The 13020-nt window shown below is 41.7% G+C and overlaps 1 protein-coding gene across 1 annotated transcript in view; it reads right to left on the reverse strand.

Annotated features, from left to right (window-relative positions):
* Positions 1-13020, reverse strand: part of LOC102277557 (adhesion G protein-coupled receptor E3) — a 43035-nt gene that overhangs the window by 12898 nt on the left and 17117 nt on the right. Inside the window, exons 8-13 of the mRNA XM_070373809.1 lie at positions 12871-12966; positions 11300-11477; positions 7002-7121; positions 5766-5959; positions 3050-3208; positions 1285-1479 (exon numbers count right to left, since the gene is read on the reverse strand). Of these exons, the coding sequence (XP_070229910.1) occupies positions 1285-1479; positions 3050-3208; positions 5766-5959; positions 7002-7121; positions 11300-11477; positions 12871-12966 (942 nt within the window). The remainder of the gene's footprint in view (positions 1-1284; positions 1480-3049; positions 3209-5765; positions 5960-7001; positions 7122-11299; positions 11478-12870; positions 12967-13020) is intronic.

The following is a 13020-nucleotide window of genomic DNA, read 5'->3' on the forward strand; positions in this document are numbered from 1 at the left end:
CTTTCTAGCAACCTCTCAATCTTTGCAAAACTCCATTCACTTCCTGGTTTCTACCTCTCACTCCTTGGAGATGCTGTTGCATGAAACACATGTTTGATATCAAACCTGCTAGCTTGGAATCATAAATCAGTGACCCTCAAGACCCAGCTCCACTGTGCATCGTTCATTCAGTCTGTAAGTTTTTAAATTGACTGTTAACTGGGGAAGGGACATGAAGAAAACTCTGAGTTTTGGGCATGTTCTAGATCTTGATCAGGGTGACGGTTTTAGTATCTCTGTCTCTGTATCTGGGCTTCCTTGGTGGCTCAGAGGTAAAGAACCCACCTGCCAATGCAGGAGATATGGGTTTGATCCCTGTGTTGGGAAGATCCCCTGGAGGAGGAAATGGCAACCTACTCCAGTATTCTTGCCTGGGAAATCCCATGGACAGAAGAGCCTGGCGGACTATGGTTCATGGGCTTGCAGAAGTGTCAGACACAACTTAGTGACTAAACAACAACATATCTATATCTATTATAGACATAGGTAATAGCAAGTTCCTCTGTCTATGGAATTTCCCAACAACATATCTAATGTACTATCTATCCAGGAGAAAGGAGGATTCCTGCCTTCTGGAACAACATGGATGAACCTTGAGCTATGCTCAGGAGATTGTCAGACAGAGACAAATACTGTATAATCTTTTATTCGTGGAATTGAAAAATCTCAGATTCATGAAAAAAGAAAAGAGTGAAAACCTGATTGCCAGGAGACAGAGGTAGGGGTTGGCATGATAAGGCTGATGTAATTTGTGGATATGAATGTGTAATAAGTAATAAATTACCCAAGGGAATACACAGTTCCATGAATATACTGAAAGCCACTGACATGTACATTTAAAAAGGGCAAACTATATATGTATGAATTATGCTATTGATACTATGTATAAAATAGGTAACTAATGAGAGCCTACTGTACATCACAGGGAACTCTCCTTAATGCACTCTGGTGACCTGAATGAGAAGGAAGCCCCAAAGGGGAGGGATATATGTATATGTGTGACTGACTCATTTTGCTGTACAGCAGGAACTAGCACTACCTTGTAAAGCAACCATACTCCAATAAAAATTAAAGAAAAAGCTGTTTAAAAAAAAAGAAGGGAATTCCCTGGCAGTCCAGTTTAGGAATTGGCACTTTCACTGTTGTGGGCTTAGGTTCAATCTTTTGTTGGGGAACTAACATCCTACAAGTCATGTAGCCTGGCCAAAATAAAAAATAAGAAAGGATTTTGGCTAATTCTCCTACCTCGGGCTCTGTCCGTTTGATGCCTGTGAGGAAGAGGAGGTAGGCCAGGAAGAGGCAGATGGAGAGCTGCAGGTGGAGGGAGGTGCTGACGTTCTGGATGGATCGACACAGGAGGAAGGTGAGGGCCGCCAGGAAGAGGCAGAGCAGAGAGAGGCTCAGCCCCACGTAGGTGATCACAGTCAGCACGGGGTCCTCCTAGACGCAGCAGGAGAAAAGAGATCCCAATTGGTTTTTGTTTTGGACACTGTGGTTCCCAATAACCCGGGTCTTAGAACCCTCAATGCATGGTGTTAATTTCCTCGTGAGAAACTGAACAGATCAATAGTGGCCAAGCCAAACTTCCCTCGTAGTCCACTGGTGAAGAACTGGCCTACCAGTGCAGGGGACAAGTGTTCCATGCCTGGTCTGAGAAGGTCCCACATGCTGTGGGGCAGCTAAGCCCGTGTGCCACAAGTACTGAGCCCACCTGTTGCAACTCCTGAGCCTGTGTGCTGCAACTAGTGGAGCCCATGTGCCCTAGAGCCCATTGCTGGGCTCCTCTGCAAGAGAAGCCGCCACAATGAGAAGCCTGGGCACCGCAACTAGAGAGTAGCCCTGGCTTGCCACAAATAGAGAAAGCCCATGTGCAGCAATGAAGACCCAGGCGGCTGAATGTAAATAATTTTTAAAAAGATTAGACAATCACAATGAAACATGACTCTCACCCCAACAATAAGAAAATGATAATTGACAAAATTGTAACTTTTCTTGATCTCATTGGAGAGCCAAGTTTGCACAGCAAAGAGGCAACATTAACTCAAGTTCTTCCCAAAAGAGATGAGACAGAACGATTTCAATTTTGACAGAGCACAGAAGGAACACATGGTTGCTACAGGACTGCATGTGAAGAAATCCACCAGAAATTCTAAAGGCTGAATGCAGTGGTTTTGGATGACTAGGTTTCCCAGATATAAGGGTTGTTTCACTCACAAGTTCTACCCCATGAAAACATGAAAAAAGGCTCCATGCCACTAGTCATCAGGTCTGTATACATTAAAGCCACAATGAGATACCACTATACACCTCCTAAAAGGGTTGTACATTTTTAACATGAAAAAGAGAAATTTATATTAATGCATATATAGAAAGGGTTAGTCACTCAGTCATGTCCACCTCTTTGCGACCCCATGGACCATAGCTGGCCACGCTCTTCTGTCCAAGGGCTTCTCCAGGCAAGAATACTGGAGTGGGTTACCATTTCCTTCTCCAGAGGAATCTTCCTGAAAAACAGTACTGATGAACCTATTTGCAGTGTGGGAATAGAGACTCAGATATAGAGAAAGGACTTGTGTTCACAGAGGGGAAAGGAGAGGGCAGGGCAGGTGAGAGAGCAGCACTGGAGCGTATGCACTGTGGCTTCTCAGGTAGCACTGAAACAAGTGCACTACCATGTGTGAAAGAAAAGCTAGCTGGAAGATGCTCAATAGCACAGGGAGTTCCGCTTGGTACTCTGTGATGACCTAACAGGGTGGGATGGGGGTTGGGTGGGATGGGGGTTAGGTAAGAGGGAGACTCAAAAGAGAAGGGAATGTTGGTGTACGGCAGAAACTAACACAGCATTGTAAAGCATTATCCTTGAATTCTAAAAAATGAAAAGAAAAAGAGGAAGATACATAGCTGTTCCTCTGCTAATGTTTTTCATCTTCTTTCTGAAGATCCCTGCCTCCCACCAGCACCACCCTGCAGCAGAGCTGACTTTCAGCGGCATGTGTGTTTACACACGTACCTTCAGCTCGACCGAGGCCATGAGGACGGCAAAGGTGGACAGATGGCTGCAACTGCATACAGTTCGAGTTCCGTCGGACAAGATCACGTGGCACCCTTCATTAGACCAGACCAGCTCGTCCCAGTAGACACAAAGAGACTTTCTGCTTTCCCCTACCATCTGGAAAGAAAATTGCTCTTCATGAGACACTATCATTTAAAATCTGAAGCTTTCCACACATACATGCACACACACACACATGCATGCATGCTTACACACAACGAAATACTATTCAACCATAAAAAATGAAATGATGCCATTTGCAACACAGATAGGCCAAAAGGATATTATGCTTGGCAAAATGTCAGGTAGATAAAGACAAATACTTATATTATTTCCTATATGTGGAATCTAAAAAATAAAACGAATGGAATATAGAAAACAGAAACAAACTCACAGACATAAAAAACAAACTTATGATGACCAAAGGGGATAAGGAAGAGGGGAGAGACAAATTAGGACTATGGGATTAACAGATACAAACTCATATCAATAAAAGAGATAAGCACCTACAATTTACTATATAGCAGAGGAAACTATCCCTATTATTTTGTAATAACCTATAATGGAATATAATATGCAAAAATACTGAATTACCATATTGTATGAATGCGTGCATGCTTAGTTGTGTCCAACCAGGATCCTCTGTCCATGGAATTTTCTGGGCAAGAATACTGGAATGAGTTACCTTTTCCTCCTCCAGGGAATCTTCCCGACCCAGGGATCAAACCCGAGCCTCCTTTGTCTTCTGCACTCGCAGGCAGATTTTTTACCACTGAGTCACCTGGGAAGCCCACTATATTGTATACTTGAAACCAACACAGCATTCTAAATCAACTATACTCCAATAAAGTTTGTTATGTTAAAGTTTTTGGTTTTTAATTTTTGATATAATTTAAATGTTACTTTCCATTTACAATAATCGCAAAATTTTGTTCACACAGAAACAGACTCATAGGCATAGAGAACACACTTGTGGTTGCCGGGGGTGGAGCGGGTGGGGAGGGAGAGGGATGGACTGGGAGTTTGGCATTTGTAGATTCAAACTATACGTTTACAACGCAGAAACAACAAGGTCCTACTATACAGCATGGGGAAGTATATTAAATATCTTGTGAGGACAATTTTTAATGTGTTTTAAAAGTCATGGAATTCAGTTTTTCCTTTTGTATGGTTTTACTGAGGTATAATTGATACACAAAGGTAAAAAATCCGCCTGCTAATGCAGGAGATGCAAGAGACAGGGATTCAATCCCTGGGTTGGGAAGACTCCCTGGGGGGAGAAAATGGCAACCCAATCCAGTGTTCTTGCCTGGACAATCCCATGGACAGAGGAGCCTGGCGGGCTACAGTCCATGGGGCCGTAAGAGTCAGACACGACTGAACACAACATACTACATGAAACGTGACGAATTGGGATATATGTACACCTGTGACACCATCACCACCATCAAAGCAACAAAACAAATCCAACACTTCCTGAAGTTTCCTGCGTCCCTTTGTTTCTGCTTTTTGTGGTAAGAACACTGATTATGAGATCTACCCTCTTAACAAAATTTGAAGGGCATGATACCATATGTACTATGGGCTTTGTTATACAAAGTATCTTTTACTTAGAACTGGAAGACCAGAGAGCAGTATTTTCAAATCCTTCTTCAATTAATTAGAGGCTCAAGTTTCAATTCTGGGGTCAGAAATGAAACCCTAATATTAAAAAAAAAATCTTTCATCTGACTTAAAAAATTTTTTTTCTTTATTTATTTTTGGCTGTGCTAGGTCTTCATTTCTAGGCAGTGTTTTCTTTAGTTTCAGAGAGCAGGGCCTGCTCGCTAGCTGTAGTGCACGGGCTTCTCACTGTGATGGCTGGCTTCTCTTGTTGCTGAGCATGGGCTCCAGGGCACGTGGGCTTCAGCAGTTGCGACACATGGCTCATCATTGCAGCTCGAGGGCTCTAGAGCGCAGAATAGTCGTGGCACACAAGCTTAGTTACCCTGAGGCACGTGGGATCTTCCCAGACCAGGGTTCAAACCCACGTCTCCTGTATTGGCAGGTGAATTATTTGCCAAGGAGCCACCAGGGAAGCTCTCATCTGTATTTTAATTTTTTAAGTTGAGTCGTTTATTTTTTCCAGCTTTATTGAGGAATACTTGACAAATATAACTGTACATACTTAAAGTACATGACTTGATGATTTTACTTTAAAGATCTTACTGTGAACATCTTGGGCTTCCCTGGTGGCTCAGTGGTAAAGAATCTGCCTGGCAGTGCAGGAGACACTGGCTCGATCTCTGGGTTGGGAGGAATCCCCTGAAGGAGAAAATGCCAACCCACTTCAATATTCTTGCTGGAAAATTCCATGGATGGAGGAGCCTGGCTGGATCTGGTCCATGGGATTGTAAAGAGTCACGTTTATTTGTTCATTTCCCAACAGTAAATAAGGCTACAGTTTTTTTTAAATCACTTTTTAGTCTGTTGAAGGAATAATTCCCATCATGTAATTTTTGGAGTAACTCTTAACCAAGGACTGGGTTGAATTTCAAATCTCCATCAGCAATTCCTGATAAATCAGCCTGGACAGAAAGAACTGACTGTAAAAGCCATACTTTTTCACTACTAGCTTTATAGGTATGATCAGTAGAAATCTCTAGGTGCTCAAACAAGTGGATACTTTGCCCACCTGTATATGGTGAAACGTGAAGTTCACGGGTTTGGCCAGGGAACAATTCTTCTTGCATCCTGTGGTGCCACTTATCACCTTGGAATTCAGTTGAAAGTGATCCAGCTTTTCATCAAGAGTTAGGTTTTCCTTAGACACAAAGGAGCCATCTAAGATGGACCCGAAAGACTTGTAAGAAATAAAGACCACAGCACCTGAAAGGAAGCAAAGAACCAATGAACCTGAGGAGGAGACTGGAGAATGTGTTGCCAGTTAAGGAGTTATCTGGCCAGTTTCTTAGGAGTCAGATATGGAATGTAGGACTCAGAATCCTAATTTATTAGACCATACATCCTTGAAAAATAGATGGGGGAGATTCCAAAATCTTTCCACTTGCAGGATGTTAAGGCTATGTCTGGATTCTAGTAGAGATATCCCCTATGTCCCTAGCAGCACTTTACAATAGTCAAGATATGGAAGCAAAGTGTCCTCCCATAGATGAATGGATAAAGAAGTGGTATATATACACAATGGAATATTACACAACCGTAAAAAGAACGAAGTCTTTCCATTTGCAGCAACATGGGTGAACCTGGAGGGTATGATGTTATGTTAGTAAAATAAGTCAGACAGAGAAAAACAAATCCCACATGCTTTCACTTCTATGTGGAATCTAAAACACGAGACAAAAGAGAAACAGATTCATGGACACAGAGAACAAAGTGGTGGTTTCGAGAGGAGAAAATATGCAGGGGACATGGAGAGAAGAAGGGTGATGAGGATTAAGAGGTACCAACTTCAACTGCAAAATATATGTCACAAAGATGTAATTACAGAGAATATAGTCAAGGATATTGTAACAATTTTGTATAGTGAGGTGATCATTCATAATGTATAAAAGCATCAAATCAGCCTGTTGTATGCCTGAAATTGAGCTTCCCTGGTAAAGAAGTACTGCTCAATGGTAAAGAATTTGCCTGCAGTGCAGAAGCCACAGGTGACATGGGTTCGATCCCTGGGTCGGGAAGATCCCTTGGGGGAGGGCATGAAATCCCCATGGACAGAGGAGCCTGGTGGGCTATAGTCCATAGGGTGGCAAAAAGTTGGACACAACTGAAGCGACTTAGCATGCATGCATGCATGAAATTAGTATAATATTGTGTATTAATTGTTAGTATAACTCAATAAAAAATAAGAGTAAATTTCCCCTGCCCCCAATTCTAGAGATGTTGAGATAATTTAGGTAATTTCTGTTACCTCCAGTTCCTCCTCCAGTGACAACACTGCAATCGATGTCCATTGTCTCCTTTTCAATCTGTAATTTAACTATCTCGTTTTCTGTTTTGCAACCATTCTTGATGGTCAGCGCTTCAATAACTAAAAAAACAGAAAATCTGCATGAATGTTGGAAATCCTTATAAACACTTATTTTAAAACATAATCTCCTTGTCCATCTCATTAAAAAACAATGACAAGGACTTCCCTGGTGCCCAGTGGTTAGGAATCCATGCTCCCAATGCGAGGGATGTGGGTTTGATCCCTGGTCAGGGAACCAAGATCCCACACGCTGCATGGTGTGGCAGAAAAATAAATAAAAATTAAATTTAAAAAATGACAACTGTAGGAGCTTCAGATGAAAACTGGAATTTGGGTGATGAAGTTTGAGTGGACACATAGAAGCTATTGGCTTTATTTGGGTACCGAGTCTCTTATTGGAGGGAAAAATTCAATATATAAATAACCTCGGATATGCAGGGAAACCTGGCATGCTGCAGTACATGGGGTCGCAGAGTTGGACACAAAGGAGTGACTGAACTTACTTACTTATGCAGATCACACCACTCTTACAGCAGAAAGCAAAGAGGAACGAAAAAGCCTCTTGAAGAAGGTGAAAGAGGAGAGTGAAAAAATTGGCTTAAAACTCAACATTCAAAAAACTAAGATCCTGGCATCTGGTCCCATCACTTCATGCAGACAGATGGGGAAACAATGGAAACAGTGATGGACTTTACTTTCTTGGGCTTCAAAATCACTGTGGACAGTGACTGCTGTCATGAAATTAAAAGATGCTTGCTCCTTGGAAGAAAAGCTATGGCAAAGCTAAACAGCATATTGAGCAGAGACATTACTTTGCCAACAAAGGTCCATATACTCAAACCTATGGTTTTTCCAGTAGTCATGTATGGATGTGAGGGCTGGACCATAAAGAAGGCTGAGCACTGAAGAACTGATGCTCTTGAACTGTGGTGTTGGAGAAGACTCTTGAGAGTCCCTTGGACTGCAAGGAGATCAAATCAGTCAATCCTAAAGGAAATCAGTCCTGAATATTCATTGGAAGGACTGATGCTGAAGCTGAAGCTCCAATCCTTTGGCCACCTTATGCGAAGAACCAACTCATTAGAAAAGGCCTTGATGCTGGGAAAGATCGAAGGTGGCAGGAGAAGGGGGCGACAGAGGGTGAAATGGTTGGATGGCATCACCGACTCAATGGACATGAGTTTGAGCAAGCTTCAGGAGATAGTGAAGGACAAGGAAGCCTGGCTGCTGCAGTCCATGGGGTCACAAAGAGTTGGACATGACTGAGTGACTGAACAACAACAACAATATGTCAATTACTATTGATACTATGGGCTTCCCAGGTGGCTCAGTGGTAAAGAATCTGCCTGCCAATGCAGGAGACGCCAGAGATGCAAATTCCGTCCCTGGGTCAGGAAGATCCCTTGGTGAGGAAATGGCAACCCACTCTAGTATTCTTGCCTGGGAAATCCCATGGACAGAGGAACCTAGCAGGCTATAGTCCATGGGGTCTCAAAGGGTTGAATGCGATGTTGCAACTAAAAACTAACAAAAAATAAAATAGATAACTAATGAGAAGCTACTTTCTAGCACAGGGGACTCTACTCAGTGCTCTGTGGTGACCTAAATGGGAAGCAAATAGAAAAAAAAGAGGATATGTAGCTGATTCACCTTGCTGTATAGTTGAAACTAATACAACACTGTAAGGCAACCATACTCCAAAAAAAAATTAATTAAAAAAAGAATCATAAGACATCTTTCTTCCCTTCATCTGTCCATACTCACTCTTCAGCCTCTTTTGTTTTGAATAAGCTAATCAACTTCAGCACCAAACTCTCTCTTTCTCTCAAACTCCACATGCACCCTGGCAGCAAATCAAGACCTTTTGCTGAAAAGACACCAACCTTGGTGTGAGTCTGATTTGGGGCACTGACTTCATCTGGCCCACCAGGAGATGTCTCCTGGCTCATCCCAGTCATCTAACTGCATTCATTGTTCCCCCAGAGCAGCCAGTGGGATCCTTTCAAAATGTGAATCAGATAGGGTCTCCCTGAATAAAAGTTAGTGTTGTTACAATTCCCAGGAAGACCCTGCTTGATCTTGCCTTGTATCAGTTCCTTGTCCAGTCACCTTCAGTCACTCTGCAAGTACCTCCAACACACCAGGAATGCTCACCTCAAGCCCTCTGACCAGTATCATTCTCCCCCAGATATGCACGCAGCTCACTCCTTCTTCTTCAAGTCTTCACACAAATCTTGCCTTCTCTCCAAGCCCACTCTATTCACTCTAATTAGCATCACAAACTGCCTCCCTGACATTTGCTATGTCCCTCACCTCCTCTTTAAGACAGACAAATTTGATTAAATCAAAAGTGAAAACATCTCCACTCAAATATCCTTTCAACAAACTACAGATTGGCAGAAGATATTTAGAGACATAAATGAGGTCCATCATATGTAAAGAGCTCCCAAATATCAATAAGATAAAAACCAAAAACACAATGGACAAAGAGCAAAAGGATAAGGGGAAATGGACAAAAAATATAAATCAGAATAATCACAAAAAAGAAACCTAATGGCCAGCATAAAATAGAGACATCTAATCCACTAGTAATCAGTGATATGCAGATAAAACTATAGTGAGATATCATTGCTTATGCATGATGTCAGCAGGAAAGAAGAGCCTGAAAACTTAGAGGTTGTGAGGGGGATAACTATACTTCAACAAAATAATTTTTTAAAGTGGAATTTTACCCTCTAATTGATGACAACACCACAGCTTTTCTGTTCATATATTCATTCATTTATTTGACAATTAGTAAATCCTTCTAGGGTGCTTCTCTGATGGCTCATCAGGTAAAGAACTCACCTGCAATGCAGGAGACACAGGAAATTTGGGTTCAATGAGTCAGGAAGATCCTCTGGAGGAGGAAATGGCACCCCACTCCAGTATTCTTGCCTGGGGAATTTCATGGACAGAGGAGCCTAGCAGGCTACAGTCCATACAGTCACAAAGAGTCTGACATGACTGAGTGGCTAAGTACACAGCACAAATCCTTTTAGGTATCAGACACTTTACCAGGTGCTCTTTATCCCCATGGAAGCCTTGTTAATTCTAAGAGTAAAGACTGCTTTATCCTTCAGTGTATCCTTGATAAAGATTTGTACCTAATAACCCTAGGGTGACTCTTGGATTAAAAGTGACAGTACATGCAGCCACAAAAGATTCACTATGAAAATAGGTTAGTTGGTGGGAATGCAAACTAGTACAGCCACTATGGAGAACAGTGTGGAGATTCCTTAAAAAACTGGAAATAGAACTGCCTTATGATCCAGCAATCCCACTGCTGGGCATACACACTGAGGAAACCAGAAGGGAAAGAGACACATGTACCCCAATGTTCATCGCAGCACTGTTTATAATAGCCAGGACATGGAAGCAACCTAGATGTCCATCAGCAGATGAATGGATAAGAAAGCAGTGGTACATATACACAATGGAGTATTACTCAGCCATTAAAATGAATACATTTGAATCAGTTCTAATGAGGTGGATGAAACTGGAGCCTATTATACAGAGTGAAGTAAGCCAGAAAGAAAAACACCAATAAGTATACTAGTGCATATATATGGAATTTAGAAAGATGGTAACAATAACCCTGTACGTGAGACAGCAAAAGAGACACAGATGTATAGAACAGTCTTTTGGACTCTGTGGGAGAGGGTGAGGGTGGGATGATTTGGGAGAATGGCATTGAAACATGTATAATATCATAGATGAAATGAGTCGCCAGTCCAGGTTCGATGCACGATACAGGATGCTCAGGGCTGGTGCACTGGGATGACCCAGAGGATGGTATCGGAAGGGAGGTGGGAGGGGAGTTCAGGATGGGGAACATGTGTACACCCGTGGTGGATTCATGTTGATGTATGGCAAAACCAATACAATATTGTAAAGTAATTAGCCTCCGATTAAAATAAATACATTTATACTAAAAAATAAATAAAATGCAAAAAAAAAAATAGGTTAGACTTGAAAGATGAATGGATGGTCCAGTTAAATGAACTTTCAAGCCTCATTCAATGCAAATTTAGGGTTCTGAAGAGAAATAAGATATTTCATGTCAAGTTCATACACAGATTTTGCCAGTGTAAAGAAAGAGAAGGGTGTTTTCTGCCAATGAAATTGTAGCTCAACCAGCATTTCCTGAACCCAATTAAGTTTGAGAGTCTGCCTGAGTATCTATGACCGCAGCTTACCCATAAATTGTGACTCTTTCCTCAGCGTTCCTCCTGTGGGTCGATTGAGGGCAGCTTCATAGGCTGCCGACTGCACTCTGTGAAGATACTGTGTTGCTAAACGGGCAGTTTCTTCCTTGTGTTCCTGAGATGGCTTGGTGGTGATGTTGCTGAAGTTGCCAAAAGAATCGGCTATTTCCTGCCATACAAACAGTGAGTGTGCAGACGTAGAGAGCAGATATGTGGTTGCCGAGAGGGAGAGGGTTGGGAGAGGGACTGGGAGTTTGGGATTAACAGATGCAAACTATGATACGAAGGATGGATAAAAAACAAGGTCCCACTGTAGAGCACAGGGAGCTACATTCACTATCCTGTGATAAACCATAACGGAAAAAAATAAATTTAAAAATTGTGAGTGCGTTTATAAAATAGAAACAGACTCACAGATTTCTAAAACAAACTAATGATTACCAAAGGGGAAACACAGGATGCAGGGAGGGACAAATTAGGAAACTGGGATGAACATACACAGGATATAAAACATGGCCTTCTGTACAGCACAGGGACCTATACTCCACATTCTACAATACCTATATGGGAAAAGAAGCTGTAGAAGAATGAATATATTCATTCATTCGTATTTATATATACATATAACCGAATGTCTTTGCTATACCCCTGAAACTAACAGCATTGTCAATAAACTATACTCCAATAAAATTTTTAAACAAGAATAGAATACTTAGGAATAAACAAAAAACAGAGTGTGATTCACCAATAAAATTTTTTTAAAAGAATGAAATATGAATAAACAAAAAAGTAGTGGATATGAAAATGACTATTGTCTAGGAGGAAATCATAAAAGGAAACTAAGACTACAGATTTTATTTTCCAGTCCTTTCTCGAAGCTTCCACAACTATGAGCTTTCTCTGGAATTATTCCCATTGCTCAATAGCAGAAGGGAACAGTTTGTAGGGAAAAGACGCGAATGTTTAAACAAAGCAGGAAGAAACTCAGACCTTACACTTTTACTTCATTCCATTGTGAAGTAATTGAATGTTTTTAATTCACTGATCCTAGATTTTGCATCACCTTCTACCTGGTTTCCTGGGTGGAGACGATCCCCTGGAGGAAGAAATGCAACCCACTCCAGTATTCCTGCCTGGAAAATCCCATGGACAGAGGAGCCTGGTGGGCTATAGTCCGTGGGATTGCCAAGAGTCGGACACGACTGAGCGACTGAGAACGTGCCCATGCTGCCTGGTCTCACCTTTGCTTTTCTGCTGAATTCCTCTGCATTTGTGCTTTCTTTTAGAGCTTTTTAGTATACCCCTGAAGAAACAGTCAATTGTCATCCAATATGGGAAAATGTTTATTTTCAGAAAAGTAGGAAGGGAGAGACCTCTTGAAATAAGGTTAAAAATCTACACGTGCGGTTTGAATTTCTCCTGTGATGTGGAGACCCAGAAAGGAAAAAGAACTCGTCCCACCTAACTTATAATTAATTCCTTCCGGCATACTGGAGGAAGAAAAAGATGGAGAATTGTCTACTGTGAGGAAACATTCACAGAAACAGGGAATGATTTCAAACCTGTAACTTAAGTGTGACATTGTTATCTTCTGGTACTCCTTTTGTCACCATGGTAACAGAGCTAATCCTTGTGTTATTTGGGTCCTGAGTGGTGACCTAAAAGGAGAGAATAGAAACATATCATTGGCTTTCATTCAGTTAGAAGCATCC

Source organism: Bos mutus, chromosome 7 (genome assembly GCF_027580195.1).
Source record: "Bos mutus isolate GX-2022 chromosome 7, NWIPB_WYAK_1.1, whole genome shotgun sequence".
NCBI lineage: Eukaryota > Metazoa > Chordata > Mammalia > Artiodactyla > Bovidae > Bos > Bos mutus.